Source organism: Apteryx rowi, unplaced genomic scaffold (assembly GCF_003343035.1).
Source record: "Apteryx rowi isolate R43461 unplaced genomic scaffold, aptRow1 scaffold_70, whole genome shotgun sequence".
NCBI lineage: Eukaryota > Metazoa > Chordata > Aves > Apterygiformes > Apterygidae > Apteryx > Apteryx rowi.
In genome coordinates, this window is record NW_020450983.1 from 1,182,096 (window position 1) to 1,202,247 (window position 20,152).

General features: G+C 38.2%; 1 protein-coding gene across 5 annotated transcripts in view; it reads left to right on the forward strand.

The window, feature by feature from the left end:
* The first annotated feature begins 26 nt into the window (after positions 1-26).
* The window catches only part of FBXO36 (F-box protein 36), a 30,764-nt gene continuing 10,638 nt past the window's right edge, over positions 27-20,152 (forward strand). For 4 of the 5 annotated variants that reach the window (XR_003256929.1, XM_026087037.1, XM_026087036.1 and 1 more), the window contains exon 1: positions 27-181. Coding sequence is in view for 4 of the 5 variants with exons in the window: in XM_026087037.1 (XP_025942822.1) it covers positions 59-181 (123 nt within the window). In the remaining variant the exon portion in view is untranslated. Of the gene's footprint in view, positions 182-7,964; positions 8,018-20,152 lie in introns of all 5 variants that reach the window. The other variant, XM_026087039.1, reaches the window with a different exon arrangement.

Genomic DNA, 20,152 nt, shown 5'->3' on the forward strand with positions numbered 1-20,152 from the left:
TTAAGAGGGGGCTGGGCTGCCGGTGACCCCGCGTGATGTCCGCCTCTTCCTGGTTGCTATGGCCACCGCCCGCCAGCGTCCCAACATGGCGTCGCTGCTGCGGGAGGAGCTGCTCGAGGCGCGCGGGCAGGCCCCGGCCCCCAGCAAGGACTTCTGCCAGCTGCTCGTCACCCGCCGCCAGGTGGGTGCCGTGGGGCCGCGGCCGGGGCCGGGGTCGGGCCCTGCCCCAGCCGCTGCGGGGCCCGGCGGCGCGCGCCGCGGTGCGGCCTCCTGAGGGGCGCCGCTGCCCAGGGCCTGGCTGAGGCGCCGGGGTGGGGGCTGCCGCTGTGTCCTGAGCCTGCGGGAGCTGCGGGGGAGCGCTTGGGGGGCGGGAGAAGCAAAGGTGCTTCAAAGCCGTGACCGGGGAGCCTGGAGGGGCGAGCAGGCACCTCTGTGATTCCGTAACCTTAAACCCGAGCCTGACCCGCAAAAATGCGTCACGAGGCAGTGATGGGGTGGCACCAAAACCAAACGGACCAGCCCAAATCCTTAAATAGTATCGCAAAGTTCTCCTAAGGAAGGGCAAGTTTAGAAGCACTCTCAGAGTTACAGGACTTAAAAAAAATAAATAAATAAAAATAAAAGCTCATTCCAGGAAAATAAGATTAAATTGTCTCTGCTAAAAGAGACTGTGTCTGTTTTCCCATGTTATCTGAAGGTGTTTAGGTATCCTGCCTTTTCTTGTGTGCAAGACTGGTTTTCAGGTGAGGGAAATAAGCAGTGCTAAAAATTCTAGGTGAGTTCCCCGGATTTTGAAGGCGTTTTCTTTAAATATACTGCAAAATATTCTATAAGAAGATTTATCAGTACAAAACTAACTTAAAATTAATTTCCACTGGGGAATATCTGACAGGAAAGAAATGAGACTTGACAAATCTGAATATGAGTTTGTAAAAGTGAGAAATAAAAATTATAAAAGATTTTTTTTATTTATTTCACTTTGACCTAATGTTGACTGGAATGACTCTGTATGTATAAGAGATGAACACAGATTTTTTTTTTCTTTTTTTTAAGGCTGGACATAATGGCTCAGATGTTGTGAATGTTCAAAAACTTTTTGAAATTGAGAATGATTTAAAATGACTCAGAGGAACAAAAAAAACTAAAATATTTTGAAATTAGGAGGAAGCTTTTGTTTTATTTTGTTTCCTCTGAATAAGCCAAAATGATGAACATATTTTCTTCCAGTGATTTGGAAATTGTCAGGTCTGCAATTAGGAAAATAAAGGGAGGGTGAGGGGGCAAACTGAAGTTAAGCTGTAATTCCAGCTTAACTGTATTTTATATGCTCCTTCTTTTTGTCTCATTGGTGCCATAAATTTCTTTTTAAATTCCCAGTGTCTGTAGTGGTTTCAGAAGGGGCCTAACAGGGGCCTGTTGGTTTCTTCCTCAAAAAAAATTTTTTGAGGTAGAATTTAGAAGGTAACCCGGGGGAGCTTTAAGCTCCACAAAAAATTGAGAGAAACCTTGATGCTGCACAGTAGCTGGGAAATACATGCTGTTTCTCACCTGAAGCCCTGCAATGCGGGGCTAGTCCCATTGACCTCATGGGAATCATATTCATATCAACACTTCATTTGCTCATGGAATACATTATCCAGTGTTATGGTTTGTTTAACATTCATTTTTGCACTTGGCTAATAAAAATAAGATGTGTTCTTCAGTGTTTTGTTTTGTTTTTTTAATGCAAGTTTCCTGTCAAACACTTCAAATATCTATTTTTGGTTTTGTTTTCAGCTGCCCAGATATAACCCTAAAAACAAACCAAAGTCATTTATTGTAAACCATGCAAAAAGCTCTGTAACTGTGAGTGGAAGTAAGTTAAAATTATCCTGTAAATGTTTACTGTACAAAAGCATTACCATGAAGTTAGTGTAATTGAAAAATAATTGTTTTGGATGGTTTGGGGGAAAAAAAATGGTTTTGATTTTATGATGGTAAGACTGTTTGAATATGGTGCAGTAAACATACATATTTGAAGAAAATATAATCCTTGTATCTTCCAAAGCTTTCTTATCTGAGTCCAGCAAACTTCCTAATTCAGTAATATTTGAATTAACTATTTCTGAGAACAACTAAGTTTATCTAAATCTTTGCAGCTTTAACTGCTGTACACATAAGCCTTAGGATGCTAGTTAGCCTTTCTGTAGGCTCAGGGGTCTCCTGAGAAGAGGTCTGTGACAAAAATAGTAATTCATAGCATATATATCAGTGAAGTGCCAAGTTATGTATCATGTAGAATATATCTAGCTGTACTGCGGTAGCATCTAGGAGTCTCAGTTGTTGTTTCACATTCCCGGTATGCTATTCTGTTGTCTCCCGATAAATGATAGTCATTGCCTGAAAGACCTTACAGTCTAAGCCTCCAACCTTACACATAGTTATATGAATTGTAAACTTTGTTACTTTGAATAGTCCCATTCTTCTAAATCAATGGTTTCAAAACAGTCCATTGTCTATTTAAAAAGGGAGTTTGTAGCTGCATGGTGGATTTGCGTGAAGGCTCCCATATTTCTGAGTGTGTGTCCCTACTGTGAATTGTCTACTTGGGCTCTGTATGAGCAGTGAATTCAACTCTTCCAGGACAAAAGTATTAATTTAATGGACATGTGTTATACCTGGACATCCTGTCCGTGACCCAGGTATATGCACTCTGTAACTGTGTCTGTTGACTAATGAGTCATAGAACTGGAAATCCTGTACAAATATAGAAGGTCCTCAAAATTTGTGAGGACAAAGCATTCAGCTGGACAAGGAGGCCGTATCTGGGAAGAAACAGGTGTGTAGCGACATACCTGCAGCAGGCTTTGTTTTCAAACAAGCCTTGTGAAATGCCTCTTTTTCACTGTAGCAAACTGCCATCTTTTTTCCATCGTGCAACCTGATATGTTAGGGATGTCCTCCAGAAGGTATTTTTAAAGTCTGGCTACTGCCTCATGATCAGTACAGTAGGCCCAAGCTGCTAGATGTTGCATAATTAAAAATAAATTAATTGGGATTGCTCTAAGTTAGAAGAAAGGACATCTCTGAGAGTGGAGTTAGCCTCAGCAAACCTTTAGGTGGAAGCTCAAGTGCAGAGCAACAGTCAAAGCATATACAGGAGGCAAAAAGAGTCCCTAGCGTGTGATACTGCATGCACACACATTCTCGGCTGTAAGCATGTGAATTATGTTGTTATTGCAAAAATATGTCAAAACATATGTTTATTTATTCCTCTCGATATTAGCAATTGCAATAGTGGCAAGGTGTGCTTCAGCATGTTTGTTTGTATTGAACTCTAGAGCAACCAGGACACCTGAAAGAAGGAAAGCAAGGCTGTTGCTTCTGCTGTCAGTAAACAAGATATTGGAACAGAAGTGCAGACTACTCAGAGCTCTTTCAACTGATCAAATTATAACAGTAGTTTGGGAAGAAGAAGAAGGAGGGGGGAGAAAAAAACACAGCTAGAAATACACCCACTGGTCTGTGTGGATGTATTTGTGGCCAAAAYGTTACCAGGAGTTTCTACAGACCCTGTTGGCAACTTTCTTTTTCAAGAATAAGAGACTTCCTCCATCCCAGAGACAAATCCAACTACATTTCAAATAAATAGCTGTTAATCAGGACTTTCTAAATGAATGTATTCACTACTCACTGGCAAGTATGCGCTTTCATTGAGAAGCTAGGAAGGGAAGGTTACCAGCTGGTTTCTGCACAAGCTACGTTGGGGGAAGATTAAGGAGGAGTAGGGAGCCTAGTAACTCATTGCAGGTGACTTTTCTAGAAGTAGACTACTGAGAAGTACAGGTGCATAAGTGAGGATTTGCAGTATACAGCTCAAACAAGTGGACTGTGTAAAAGGAGAGATCTGCTGAACCATTGGCAAAAAATTTTTTTCATCAAGTAGCTTTTTTTTAAGGTTGCAATCATAACTTTACAATTGGGAACTAGGGAAACTATCCCATGTATTCCTCCTGTGTGGGCACACACCAGTTCTGCTGTGGGAATGTAAGATGGAAAGAGACCTATTAAGTTATCAAGTCTTAGTCCCTGCTGTTTCATCCAGATACATAATAGATCTTCATAGCGCAGATGGCACTCAACGAGTTTCAGGGACAGCTAGGCTTTTTCACCTCACTACTCCTCATGGAACAACTGCTCCACATTACCACTTCTCTGATGGTTAGAAATGCAGTTATACTGACTGATGTACAGCTTGTGTGTACAGAGGTCTTTTAGCTTAGACAGTGTTCTTCTCTTGTATTTAGCTAACAATGTGTTTTTTCTTTTAATAATTATGTCCTTTTGACATTGTTTGTTTTGTCTGGCTAAACCAGCAATGGTTGTTTTGTTTTGTTTTGTTTTTCAGTCTCTGCTTGTGAAATGGACTCTTTCCTGGTCACTCTAGTGTCTTTTCTCTCCATTTCTTCCTATTAGAACTTTTTTTCCGAACAATAGCGTTGAGCTCTTATGAGTGCGTTGTGCAAAGGCATCGTTACCTCCCTGTGTCTCCTGGAAAAATTCTATGTGATTTGAATATTAAGGTTGTATTAAACTTTCTCTACCAAAATCGCATTAGTGATTCTTGATCATCCTGTGACCAATTATTATTCTAATATCTTTCTCTGCCAACTTCAAATTTATACGGTTTTGTTTAACGACAGAAGTTACTATTGCTAAATGAATGACCTTGCCATTTGTACTTTTCAATTTGATACCACTTCTTTCTCCAATATGCTGCTGCTATGCTAATGGTGGGTTTTTTTTGTTTTATTTTTATTTTTATTACAAAAGTGCTTTGAGTTGTTATGGAGGAGAAGTCAGGTGTACATGCTATGATAAACATACTTAAAAAGAACGTGCTTGTCCATAAAATCCTTGTGTATACTAGGAATCCTGCTAGAATTGATGGAAACAGTGGATAGTATTTGTTTTGAGTGAGTGTGTATAAAATTATGTAGACTAGGAATAGTTCCTGTCACGGAACTGCCATCAAGAAGGGAGAGTTGTTTAGCATATGCCTTTCCATCTATCCTTCTTCGTGCATGTTCTTCAATCAGTCTTGAAATGTCAAATCAGTTTTTGATATGCCAGTTATAATTTGCCAAGGTTTGTTACAAACCACAATAGACTTTATTTGTTGGTATAAAGCGGGCAATAAAACCTCTAACTTCCAACATTAAACATGAGATGATTCAAGATAGCCACAAAAAAACCTTCCAAATTAAAATTTCTTGTGAATTGTCTAATGGATGATAAATACAGGTTTTGAAAATTGCAAGACAGAGGAATCCAGATGGTAGGCTAGTATGGAAAAGACCAGCCACTCATTTTGGTCAAACAAGGAACGGGCGAGGGGGGGAAAAGTCTGGTGCTTAATCTGCTTATAGGACAGGCTGATAACTAGAAAGATGAGGCTGATAACAAAAGGAACATAATGGGAAAATGATCTACTAAATGTGTAATTAATACTAGCATCTGTCACCATTTAACAAATGCTGTACTAAGCAGAGGATTGTGCCATGTTAGTAAAATGTTTAGCTACTTACCCATAAAAGAAATGCAACATATGTATACAAAAACTAATGACGTTCTATACAATATTCCATATATGATCTATTTGTACAACAATCAGAATAACTGCATTTTACCTAATATGTGACTGTAGGTTTGTTTATATGGTCAGAGATTAGCAGCTAGATTCTATATTTTTAACAAATACATACACTGACTATTTGCTCAACTAGCCGTCCTGTATATAACTAGTCAAACAGTTCTGATGACTGTTCTTGTTCTTCATCCATCACTGCTCCTATTGTTTATTGTTCACTTGCATCTTAAAAATTTTTGTAATCAATGTTCCAAGCACAGCATAATATTGTGGAAAAATGAAGTTGTTTTCTAGCCCTTTTAGTTGTAAACAAAAATCTACAGCACTTATCTCAAAAATTGTTTTAAAAAAACCTTTTTCAGTAAACAAATTAGTCAGATCTTTAGGTTTTGGGTTTTTTTTTTAACTTCTATAAGTGCTCATCTCCATAAGCTAGGGCAAAATATTTCTTCTCTTCCTTTCTTCCACCAACTATCTTGGCATTGTTAATAAAATTATATGCAAATTTAGGAAACATTAATAAGTGACTGATTGCTGCTTATGGCCTGGTGGGTGTTTCTGCAGTTTCAGGTTCTATTGAACCTGCAAGGGTAGTTCCTCCATTTTGAAAAATGGTGCTATAAAGTTATCTAAATGTTCCCTTTATATCATGGGGCTTCTTTTTAAATCTTAATGATGACACTTGATATAGGAACTATGCGATTAATAGAAGTTTCCATTTGAAGTGATTAAGCCAGAGGGACTGGAAAAATTTTCACAGATATTACTATAGTAATTAAGTTGAAATTAATTTCATGTTATGTGAAACAATTTTTCACAAGATGGATCTTTACTTAAAATCAGATTTATGGGAGATGGAAGAATTTCTATGAAGCCAAAAAAGGAGTAGAAAACTTGAAGACTACAGAATAAAGACCTTTTCAAAGTCAGGATATTTCAGTTGCATTTGAAACCTGAAGGATGCCATACCAGTTATTGCCTGCTGGACCAATTCTAGTCAAGTCTTTTACTTGACATTTCAAACAGAAAGCCTGGGGCCTTAAAGAACAAAAAGACCACGCAAAATTCACTAGAGAGGTTTAAACAAACTAGTTTTGTTATGAACAATTTGTTTAGAGGATCTTACTTGCATAAAACTAGCAATTGTTTGTTGTCTGTCTTAAACCAGCACAGCTTCAAGTCATTTTGTACCAGCTCAGGAATTGCTCTGTTATGCAGGAAAAGTGTATCTGCAAAATAATTGAACATTTTCATGATAATGATGTCATACAGTATTAAGTAATTATTACCAGGAGAATGTTTGATAAGTCTAAAATACATAAATATCATTCACTTTCCGTTGTATCTACTTCAGATATCTAAGGAAACAGTATAACTGCTTGGAAAATGAAAACAATTTATTGGGGGAAATAATACTCTGTTGGAAGTATGTGAATTTTATTATCAGGTGGTTTTGGCTAAAATCAAAATATTTTGGTTTATCAGTGTTGTTATAYTTTGTTAAAGTTTGGATGCCTGGTGATGCACCAGGCACTTATTTCATGATGCACCCACCCCTGGCTGTACACAGTTGCTAGATATTGTCCATATAATTTTGGGAAGATTGGGGAAATCTTTAATCATGGTGCATAATTGAAGATATAATCCAGCAGAAGCAGCCAATTGATACAGGAAAAATGGGGCATTCAGCAACTGAAATGCAATTTCTGTGATGCGTTGCAGTAGCATTTACATTTCTGGCTGAAATGTTTACAGTTCAGGGCTTTTTTATTGGTGTATCAAAGGTTTTTGCAGAAGGCAGCACTTAGAACAATGTAAGATTTTTGTTTTTTCTTCCCTGAAAACTCAATTCTCTCTAAATCTTTTCCACAAGCATTATTATTGAATATTTGATCCTGAGGAACATTAATTAATGAACTATAAAGTAGAGATATAACTGATACTGAGTCCTCAAGTGTTCATTACGTGGAGAGCTCAGTTGTTCGTAAGCCTGCCATAGTAAGTTGTATAGCCTTCTGAAATTCCTTTTCAGCAGTGTTTGAGCCATTGTTTGAAAGTGCACTGGAATACTTATTCATACTGGTTTCAGTTAAAAGACGTTAAAGATAACATAATTTTAGTAAGTTGTCTGTTACCATTATTTGCTATTACTTTGGTTTCTTATATCACTGGAAGCCTAGAGACAATTTTTTTTCCTTTATCTAGCATGATTTTTGTCCAGTCTTAGCTCATTTTTAGTGTATGAACAGTGATACCACACTGAATTGCAGTGTTGAATCTCCTGTTTTATTTCAAGTTTTCTGCTTGGCTTTAACGTCTGTGGCTTCTTTCAAAGGTACCACACTTGATCTAGCTCTACGTACCAGGAATGATTTTCAGGTCATGAAGGTATGATGGTTTAAGGTAAGCGTGTACCACTACCTTCTGCTTAGTTAAGTGAAAGTTTCCTACTGTACCTGAGTGCCTGTTGTTTACGTACTCGTTCTTGTCAGTGCTTGTTCTTGCACAGAAGGATTTAGTTATATTCTTCTCTTGCCTTGCTTTGGGTAGTGCTTCACCTATCCCTGCTAATCCTTGTCTTGGGAAACCTCAGGAGTAATTCTACTTTTGTTTTGCCAGAAATAAGTTTAAGTGCTCCTATCTGTCGTCTTGTTTCCCTTCTTCCTGCTTCAAGTGAGGCAGATAACTTTGTCATCTTCTTCTGTTGGCTTTATTAATTAAGAACACATTTTCCTTATTTCTTTTTCTATGTAAATAGAAGCATTCCTCATGAAAAGTCATCAGATACATTGACTTGACTCGCTGTACCGTAGATGTATATTTTGTTCATTTGTCACAAAAATCAATTAGATATATGCAGTAATGTGTTTAAGGGAGGGAAGAAAGAAAAAGCAGTGGTAGACAAAACTAAAAAGGATCAGGATTTTATCATAGACAATGTGCTAGGATATATAGGGTCTCATCTAAAGATGCACCAGGATAATTTAAAAATTGTTGTTAAACAAGCTCGCTGAAACTCCTCTAAACTTCTGTATGGAAACTTACTGTAATGATTTACTTTGGGAATAAATTTAAACTAAATCAATCTATGTTAAACTGAAATAAGCCTAAATTAAACAAGTAAAAGTGTCTGCAGTTTTTGGATGGGCTTCACTAAATTAAATTAAAATTGTACAGTGTGTGCAACCCGGGTAAGTGTCATTTGTTGGGTGAAACCTGAATTAGAAATTATTTGGGGAAGTAAAGCATAGTAACTATAGAAGAAAGAGCACTAGGAGAAATCAGTGCAGAGTAAAATGGTTAAAGTCATTTGCATGTTTAAAAAAAACCAGAAACCTGGGAGAGTGTGAAGCTGGAGTTCAGCATAACATAATAGGATGATAGCGAAGAGTGCAGTGAAAGGAGTGCCAACAGATGGGGCGTGCAGGCAGGAGAAGCAAAGAAGCTGGGGAGCATCAGAAGAACAGGAGATGCATGTGACAGAAATGGCAATGTAGATTTTTAATACATATACGTGTCAAGTTATCATAGCAACTGCTAACGAAAGGATAAACTTCAGCGTGAATGAACTTGACACCACAGCTGAACTGTGCAGTTGTTCCTTCCGGTGCAGTTTATGATAACTCTGAAACCTTCAAGTAAAAAATAAGTTAACAGTTTCACAGAAAACAAGAAATTAAATTTGGACTAGACCAAACCAGTGTTTGAAGAAACACAGAAAGAAAAAAAACATCAACTTTTCAGAGAGCATAGTACCCTGTGCTACTCGGCTGATAACTGATGGAGGCAAAAGGGCATACCTGTCTGCACAACTTTCTCTGAGTAATTGGAGGCCTGGGTAGGAGTCAAGTATAACGGAGTGACTGCACAATGTGATGGATCCCTCCCCTTCCTGTCAGTCATCTCATGGCACTAAAGATGTACATAAACAGCAAGGCAACTTGGAAAAATGTATTGAGAGTATCTGTGTATTGCCAAAATATATGATCAGATTTTGAGAGCCAAATRGATGCCTCTATTGCACCTTTTCGTGCAATAGATGTATCAGAAATTAGAGTGAAAGATGTCGGTGCTGAAAGTAAGCTGGCCACATAAGAATATAGGAAAGCAGTTTTTGGCAGACATTAGATTGCAGGCCTATACAATTCAGGGTGGTAAGAGCTATCCAGGAAGGGAGTTGTGGGATAGTTGAGCTAAGACTSTAATAAAAAGGGTTGCGAGTTATATGCACATTCACTGCTAAAGGAGGTGCAGCTTCCCTAGAAAAGAATTTTCCTTTGTAACAATGTACTGCACTCTAGTATTTTTATACACGTAGTAGGGGGGTCTGTTCTGTTACTTGTTTTTGGTTCTCTACCAAAAAAAAAAAATCAGCAAAAATTTAAAGTGTAGACCACACCTGAAACTGTAACAAAGAGACCTTGAAACTGAAGGAAGAAGGAGGAAACAAACTGCTTCAAATTAAACCTGTCAGTGTCTTATCCATCTAGGAAGGAATGTTATGTCTCACACTTAGCAAGCATCCTTTGTTCTGTTAAATAGTGCAATAATCTCTTTGTGGCAGTCTTATCTAGGTCTGCCTGTTTAATCACATTAATAAATGGCAAGTATCATGCACATAATTGAAGACTCTGATCCTCAAGAGTAATTCTTTATTCCCTCTGATAGCATTTCATTCCTCTCAGCACACATCCCTCCCTTCCACATTGTCTCGCCTTGTCCTGTTCTTGTRTTGTTTCCTCTGATCTGTATGCACAGGTCTGCATAAAGGCAGAAGTTAGCCTCCAAAGCACCTGCACTATAAGTATCTGTGRTAAACATCTTTAGCATTTATTTTATTTTCTGCAAGCTCTGGGAAAACAGATGAAGAAAGATCCTAATACAGGAATAAAGCATGTATGTAACTCAGAGGAAAAACAGTGACCATGTTAAGGCAGCAGATTTTTTTTGCTGAAACATAACTACTTTTGCATTCCCCAAAGGAAAAGACAGTTTTTTTTCCAAGCTTTTTATTCTCTCTTCCTCCTGTATTTCTCTGAAATATTTTTCAGATACTTTAAGTGGAAACCTTTGGAAGCTGGATCCCCTCCCCACCAGCTAATCCCTTAGGTGAAGTGACTTGATGTTTTTGAATATGAGTGAAGCAGGGAAAAAATGAAACAGCTTTGTAGTTACTATATATGGTATTTTGGAATAGTGGTGTTTCTTTTCCCGTCTTTTCCAGCCACTTGAAATGCTTGTTGATAGCAACACACGAAGTATTTTTTAGTTACTCCAGAAGATTGTCTTTTTTTCCATCCACCATTGTCTTCATGGTTGTACTCTGCTACAATCACTGCTTTCTTTTTGTTTGTTAACCAAACTGTTTTCTCTTTTCTTGCCCTTAACAGTAACGTTTTTTTCTCTCAAAGCAGAAGTAGGGGAAGGAAGTATGTGGACTTTCACTCCCTTAAACTATTACTTGAATCTTTTATTTGCTGTTTATAGTTTACATTAATATGATTTGCTTGCATTCGGCTGTTGTAATTTGGAAAAATACCTACACTGCTTTCCTCTCACTGTCATTTTACCGCTGATGATGCATTACTGAAATGCTATTAACAAAGACCTGCACAAATGAAATAAGAGAGAGACTTCTCACAGGGACCAAGGAAGTGTGTGTATATACATATTTAATGGTGAATCTCAAGGTGAATATTAAATTGAAATTAAGAACTGAAATACTGTATTATTCATTTGATACAGAATTTTGGTAGCATTATTGCTGATTAAAAATCATACCAATTCTTTTACAGTACAAATTCATTAATAACTGTTGTGATTCTGAGAATAATCTCTACAAGCTTTCAAAAACAAATTGTTGCCCAAAACTTCATTCTGATATTGTCCTGAGGATATTTTTCTCTTGCAAATCATTTTCTTTAGGGCAGCATATTAGGTTTTGCAGTTGAAAATCTTTGGTATATCTAAACCGTGTATCTGATGGGAAGCTTGAAAACCAGACCATACTTAATTGCCACCAAACATCAGCTTTATCCTTGCAAGGACTTTCTGGAGCTCAGTAGCTGTAGGCTCCTATTTTTAAGTCATGTGCTGGTCATATGCTTTTGTCTGTCGAATCTGAGGAGCTCCAAGTCCCCCAGATTCATGGTGAATTAAGCATACTCTTTTACTAGAGCTCCAGATTTGAGAATAGTTAGGCTTGCAGTTTCTCTTCAGTGTCATATAATAGTTAAATCTAATGCTTTACTGAAGTTCCAAAATCACTTGTTCTGTACTTGAATTTAGATGTGCTGAGAAATACACAAATCTAAATGAAACAGTCAAACAGCTACTGTGTTTGAGAGCTCTAGCTTTAAGGAGATCTCTTGTATGATGCTTCTCCATCAAATCCTGTACTTCAGGAAGAGGAGTACAGGAGAAGGGCCAAGACTACTTTGGGCAACCTTAAGATTTTATGTCAGTTCATTTGCCTGTGAGACTGCAACCAAACCTGGCAGAAAACTGTGCTCCCTTTTGGGAGAGGAGGAGGGGGCTAGTTTTATGGCGAGGCTGGTGAGAAATCGATCATCGAGTGGTCCAACTGGTGGATTTGTGGACTCCTCACAGACTGAGGACAGGAAGAAAATCCAGGAGAAAAAAAAAAAGCAAGCTCATGGAGAGGAAGACCTTGTTAGACAGTTTCACTCAATTTTGTGCAACTTTACTGTGAGTTAAGCCGCTGGAAGCTTTTGTTTTGCTCTGCTTGAATGTTTACTAATTAATTCCTGAAAATATTTTCCTTTTTTTTTTAATCCTAMACTGATGCCTTTCTCCCTCTGCACTTCTGGATGTACAGTCCTTTCCCCTCCTTTGCATTGGCTATGGTGCTTACTGGGCTCTTTCCTGACCTGTTTCAGCAAACTAAACTACTAAGAGAACTACTTTTTTTCCAAATTAGTTCTTGCTAGTTTAGTTGACTTGATTCACCACAGTATTAAAAAGCACTAGAGCCATGAAAGAGCAGTAGTAGAGCTGARGAAAACAGGGAACTTGAAGGCAGGCAGTTTCCCCTTTAACTGATTGTTGCTGCTGAGATTGCTTTAGGCCTTGGCGTGTAACTTCACCCTCAGATTTCAGTCTGATACAGGTACATCTAAAGAATAATCACTATGGATAGAAGTGGTTCCTTAAATCATCATAATGTGCTATAAGAAATGTACAGTTTTAATGTCCTCTTTCCCAGAGGTGTAATGTGTGAGTATGAATCTTGAGGAAAATAGTATGGCAGAAGGTCCACAGTAATATCCATTTTGCTCCTTAGTGATGTTTCTGAGAGAAGAGGTGGAGATTTTTTCCTGCCTTTCGGCCTTAGTTCAGATATGCCCATCATTCAAAGCACATGATTTCAAAGATAATGAGAATTTGAACGTCCAAAACTGCTGGACAGAAAATTTGTTGTAGACTAAAATTACTACAGTTATTACAAGTGACATCTTAGGAGACCTGATGGTTTTTGGGTGTCACTGGATGTGAAAGGGGAACTACTATCCTGTGCAGATGTGATCCTATGAATGTAGACAACAAAAGAGTAATATTCATGACTTCCTGTACTATTGCAAATGCAAGCCTAGACTTGTGTACTAATTGTCAAGTAAAGCACAGGTGTTGTAATCCCTACTTTATATTTGCAAAAAAAGTCAGGTAATATTTTGCCAGATGCAGAGCAAAAAGCATCTGAATTCACAGGTGTAACAGGCAGCAGCTCATACCTGTTTGATTTAAACTGTGTATGATTTCAATAAGTCATATACAACCAAYCTTAACCAACCTGATAGCCTTCTATGCTGGAATGACTGCCTGGGTAGATGAGGGGAGAGCAGTGGATGTTGTCTACCTTGACTTCAGCAAAGCTTTTGACACTGTCTCCCATAACATCCTCATAGRSAAGCTCAGGAAGTGTGGKYTAGATGAGTGGACAGTSAGGTGGATTGAGAACTGGCTGAATGGCAGAGCTCAGAGGGTTGTGATCAGCGACGCAGAGTCTAGTTGGAAGCCTGTAGCTAGCGGTGTTCCCCAGGGGTCAGTACTGGGTCCAGTCTTGTTCAACTTCTTCATCAATGACCCGGATGAAGGGACAGAGTGCACCCTCAGCAAGTTTGCCGACGATACAAAACTGGGAGGAGTGACTGATGCACCAGAGGGCTGTGCTKCCATTCAGAGAGACCTGGACAGACTGGAGAGCTGGGTGGAGAGGAACCTCATGAAGTTCAACAAAGGCAAGTGCAGGGTCCTGCACCTGGGGAGGAATAACCCCCGGCACCAGTACAGGTTGGGGGTTGACCTGCTGAAAAGCAGCTCTGCAGAGAAGGACCTGGGAGTGCTGGTGGACACCACGTTAAGCATGAGCCAGCAATGTGCCCTTGTGGCCGAGAAGGCCAATGGTATCCTGGGGTGCATCAGGAAGAGTGTTGCCAGCAGGTCGAGGGAGGTGATCCTCCCCCTCTACTCAGCCCTGGTGAGGCCACATCTGGAGTACTGTGTCCAGTTCTGGGCTCCCCAGTACAAGAGGGATGTGGCACTACTGGAGCAAGTCCAGCGAAGGGCTACAAAGATGATTAGGGGACTGCAGCATCTCTCTTATGAGGAAAGGCTGAGAGAGCTTGGCCTGTTTAGCTTGGAGAAGAGAAGGCTGAGAGGAGATCTTATCAACGTGTACAAGTATCTGAAGGGAGGGTGTCGAGAGGATGGAGCCAGACTCTTTTCAGTGGTGCCCAGCAACAGGACGCGAGGCAACAGGCACAAACCGAAACACGGGCAGTTCCATCTGAACATGAGGAAAAACTTCTTCACTGTGAGGGTGACAGAGCACTGGAACAGGTTGCCCAGAGAGGTTGTGGAGTCTCCTTCTCTGGAGATATTCAAAACCCGCCTGGACGTGATCCCGTGCAATGTGCTCTAGGTGACCCTGCTTGAGCAGGGGGCTTGGACTAGATGATCTCCAGAAGTCCCTTCCAACTTCAACTATTCTGTAATGTAAAATGGCATATTTGCACGGGTTTAGTTTATTTTCAGGTTGCTGGACTCTTGGACCTAAATGTTCTTATTCCGAACTTTCCGTTCTTATTCCTAGAAGGGTTTCCTTTAAACATTTCTAGGAATTCTGAATAATGAAGGCTTCGTTAGCCGCAACCTTTTGACGGCCCCTTTGACTTTCTCCAATGGAGCAGTTTCGACCTGCTTGCAATTTTGAGGCATACAAGTACATTTTCCCCAGAAATGGTTTAGCCCATTCTGCCAGGCTGCCATTTGCTAGGAAACAGCATTCACATTCTTGCACATTAGCCAAATCAGGAATCTCAAAATAATCTTCTCTGGCCGATCATGACGAAGTAACAGCATTAATTGGAAATATTCAAAATCAAGTAGAAAATAAAGGCTTTGTTTTAAAAACGCCTTTAGAATAAAAAAGGTCAAAGCAGTCGTAACTATCAACTCCTGTTTTCTCCAATACTTCCAGGTATGATAAAGACTTTAAACCACATAGCCCTTCTTGAATCTATCTGTCTCCAAGACTGTAGGAAATGTGCTTTACATTGTAAATAGTTATGGATTAGTTCATGGAATTTGTAATCGAGACCAATGGATATTTGTTAAAGAAAACAGTTGCAATGGAAATAGCACAGTTGGTTTGTTACCTGCTGCAAGCCGGAAAGGCCAGAGAGGCATTATTAGCTGCTAGAGCTTTCCAAAGGAAGATGCAGGTCTGTAGTGGCTACCTGTGTTCTACCGGGACAGCATTCTGTGGCTATTCCTCACAGATTTACTCTGAAAATAATTATTTAAGAGTAGCTCTTAATTTTAAATGTACCATAAATGGTCTGTTTTCAACTTGAATTTCATTCAGTATATTTCAATACACTAAAAAGTTTTGTTTTGTGGTGTTTTTTTTTAACATAGGAATTTCAAGAAGAAATAACAATTAAATGTAAAGGTGATCACTTAATCCAGATAATTAAGTCTTCTCTTTAAATTGCTGCTAATTGCAAGGACCATTTTTCTTATGCAAATATTGAAGTCCATATTTCATGTGCACTTGTGTTTATAGTGTGTTTATTGATTGCTATCCCAAACAGAGTGCTTGATCTTTTTTAATAAAAAGCTGTTTTAAAGGGCAGGAGACACAAATATGTACAAGTAACAGTACTGATTCACGGCTGAACAGAGGTGTTCAGAAGGGCATTTTTCCTAGCTAGTTTTTCAGAAGTCAGGCAGGGACACTGTCCTTCATTAGCTGGTCACAAATTAAAAGAATCTGTAGGAGCGACTGTATTGCGGCAATAGCAGCTTGCCTGCTTCACTAGTCCAGAAGAGTTGGAGGTTTACTTTGGTTAGTGAAAATATTAAGACTTTCTGCTGATGTCATATAATCAGGAGGGAGATTGGTCTTGCAGACTAGCTTGTTTAATTTATTGTATATACAATTTTTTATATAGTAACTATTCTCAATTGTCCTTTGTGTAAAGGACAGTGAGGGAATTATTAGAAATAAGTTGCTGTGTAAATGTGCCAAGATCATGATATAGATTTTCATAATACTTGTTAAATCTGATCTTTCTTGTATAGGATATAACTATCACTTTCTTTAACTACTTCACAGCATGTTGTGAGAATAGTTTTTTATATAAAGGATATTTTTTCTTGACAAGAACATAACTTTTTTCTGGAGAAAGGGGGGAAAAAAAAGACTTAACTGTTCTTCAGTTCTACAAGATCCGTGTTGTTACTTTTAAGATAATTGCAATATGACGTTAGTAGCCATATGTGAAACAATTGCCTGTGTGTCTCGTTATTGTGCTTCAACAACTTATCCCACGAGGATCAAAATAGCATTTACTTTAGCTAGACCCATGTCAATGCAGAAGGATAGCCTCCCTCAGCTTCTTTATCGAGTTATTTAACATTTCATTTTAGTTCTTTTGCAAATACCTGTGTTGTTGGTGCTACTTGGCTTGTGGCCAAACACAATTCAGATATAACACATGGTCGTGTCTTCTTGGTGACAGGCGAGTAAAATTTTTAAGGCATGTATTTTGCTTTTTTTTTTTTTAAATGACCTAAAAGCCTAAACTTCATTCACTTACAAAATAAGCATTAAAATTGGTCTAAGCCTAAAAGTTTTTATGGTTGTGTTCATTTTTTCCTTTGTTACTCATGCTAATTAAAGATGTCGTGTGCATATCGCTGCAGTTGCATAAAAATCTTTACACTGTTATAGCACCAGCTCCTTAGTTAGGTGAGGCTGCGATGGAATTGGACTAGAAGAGGCTGTGACAGGAGGAGCTTTTTCATGTCTAGAGTTCCTTCATTTTTCTGGCCCTTGTTAGTTTAGATGGAAGGGAGTAAGCTGGTAGCTTTCACTATGCTAATTAGTTGCAAAACTTAAAAATATATATATATATAGACAAGACATTTGACTCCTTTGTGGGCTGGAAATTGAGCTTAGGCTCACAAGCACTTAGGCAGCAGATTAGCTGATACTGACTTCAAGCAGTCAAACTGGGAAAGCTATTTAGATTGTAACTTTAGAAAGGTCTGTCTTAGTTATTTCCTTGAAGATGTTGCAGTATTGCTCATTTATTTCATTTCTGTTTTGTAACAGTTTATGTGGAGGTGAAATGAGTAATTCAACTGCATGAAAATTGAATGCTTTAAAAATACTAGATTCATTGGAGATGGTGGCAAAAATACAGAATATTCTGGAAGAGGAAAAGATAGATAAAAATGAGGGACAGAGGCATATGAATACTTTAATTTTGAAATCAAACAGCAAGATAAGAGGCAACATAAATTTTCTATAGTCTTCTCCAATCCCCAAAACCCAGCCAAAAGCAAAGGTTGTTGAAACTTGTGGAAATATAATATGGTATGGGAAAAAGGGAGCTGGGCTGACAAACAGATTGAGAAAAGCAGTTTAGTAGAGGCAATGATGCTAAGAGTAAATGAGAAAGCGACCCACTCTACAGTAAGGAAACACGGCTGCCTCGCTGCCTGGGGGAAGGAGAGCTTGGACTGCCGTGACAGATACCAGGCCAAAAAGGGAGACTTGGAGTTGAGGCCATTCACCTGGGACAGACTCAAATAATTGAATTTAGATCTCCTAAATCTCCTAAATCTCAGAAAGCCCTGTATTTCCTAGATTTTGGATTTGCCCTCACCTCCATAGGTAAAACAAATTAAGAGGAAAATGGGGAAAATTGCCAAATAACCAGTAATCTGAGATGAAATTCTGAGGTATGAGTTTTGCTAGGCAAAGTAGGAAACTGAGTCTGGAAAACTTGGAAATCCCCAAAAATGTATATTGAAGAAGAAGAGTTTCACATATGTGCCTTTATAATAGGACTTCAACTCACACCAACTAAAGTTCTTCTTCAGCTTCCTCCAGATGTTTCRCTTCATATACTATGAGTCTGTCGCACAGGACGAATGTCTCCAGTCCTATAACCTCAGAAACAGAGTAAATTTAGGAGAAGTGGAGCCCAACATCTTTAAAAGATGGCTCACCATATGACAAACTTCTAATATTATTTTCTTCATACAGTCTAAATAGTACTATGCTTCTGATAATTTACAATCCAGATTAAATGTGACAATAGATCCTTCCTGAATAATTTATTTGTTGCTACTTTATCATTTATGTATTTGAACTGTTTTATTGGTCTGAAAAATTGGTATGACTTTTTAATCCAAAGCCTCAATTGGGTGCTGTTGTTCTTTGTATTTGGTTCTGCTCATGCTTTCCTCTTATTTTTTCATGAAGAAATACTGGCAGAATTAGCAATGTGGTTATGAATTGCTTTAACATTTGCACCTCCAAGTACGATCCAGAATTAAATGTGTCTATGGTAACCATGATGCACTAGTACTACTTTCCATTCTTCTTTTAATCTATGAAAAGTATACACATTTTCTTTAAAATAAGCAGCATATCCTAACAGATTATCAATGTAACTGATGCTTGTCCTGAGTATTTATTTTTAAGGAAAGTTACAAATGGAATAATGTTATAAATGGTTCATTCCACTATAAATCAAAGAATAATTGTCTGGAAAATATGCAGTAGCACTTTATATGATGACCTCAGGAATATTTTATTTTTCCTGTGCATGTTGCTCTGTGTTCCCACTCTGACAGCTAGTTGTGTTGCACTGTGCTTTGTGGGACAACAAAGAAGATGATCAGAGATTACTGAAATGTATATTTTGGTAATCTTTTGAGCTTTTGACATTTTAGGTAGTATTAAAATGCTTTTGATTTATAATTACACAAAGGTACTACAAGAAAGTACCTTTTGCTAACTGTACGAAAACATCTCCATTCATTGCTTAAAAAACAGGACAGTGGTATTTTGTTTGTAGTGGGGTTGATTTGGGGTGTTTCATTTTAGGGTTCTGGAAAGTGGGGGGGTATAAAGATTAAAAACGTACTCAACAGTTTATACACAGGCATGCTCTCAAATGTGTGGATAAGATACGGTCTTGTACACCTGCGTGTACATAAACGTAAAAGATGGATAAATGCACTCATAATCACAAAACATTAAACACAAAGAATATATATAATACTTCCTGTGAAAAGAAGTTTATCTTGTTTACACCAGGGCAGAATTTGGGCCATCCTCTGCTACCTGTATACACTTAATTTTATTGTACTACACACCCCAGACAGAAAAAATATTTATTATGTTATTTTATAACAGATCACAAACTATAATCTGTTGTGTATCATGACTCTGCTATTTTAAGAATTAGACTTCTAAACTTGTGTTCAGTTAAATACAGCTTTTTTTWWAAAAAGAAATATCACTTCTGACAGTAACATGTAAAGCCTAAGAGCAAGTGTCTGTTTCTTTTCCCCTTAAACAACTATTTTTCCCTATTTCGTGAATATATTATGTTCTTAGTTCTGCCCCATATTGAATGCTCTATGAAGTGAGGAATATGTGGAAAGATGTCTTTTCTTTCCCCATTTGCATATAATTTCTTTCATCCTTATTCTCCCCTCATGTTTTCCATAAATAAAAATGAAAGTAGCCCTCCATGTTGATGTTTCCTTCACTGTTGGAGATTTAAAAAAAAGAAAAAAGAAAGAAAGAAAGTTTTGGAAGTACAGTCTTACAGTTCACTGTCGTTATCCCTGCAGTGGGCTGCAGTTGCACTAGGGCTGAAGCCTTCCCGGGTAGTAGGATCATCGCTGAAACGAAATGGAGAGGTTTATAACCTCTTTTGCATTGAATTCTCATATTACTACTAGTATCTTAAATGACATTATTTTAGCAAAGTGGTACTCTATACTGTGCCTGTACATTACAGAAATGTTAACTCTGCTATTGTAAAATGCTTCAGTGGTGTGATTTTTTTCACCATATATTAAATTCTAGAATGCAGATGGGGTAAATGGTTTGTTTTCCCTTCAAACAGGCAACTGCAAATAATAAAGGTTGTGTGTGCCATTTAAAAAATAGGATGAACTTATGGAAGGGAG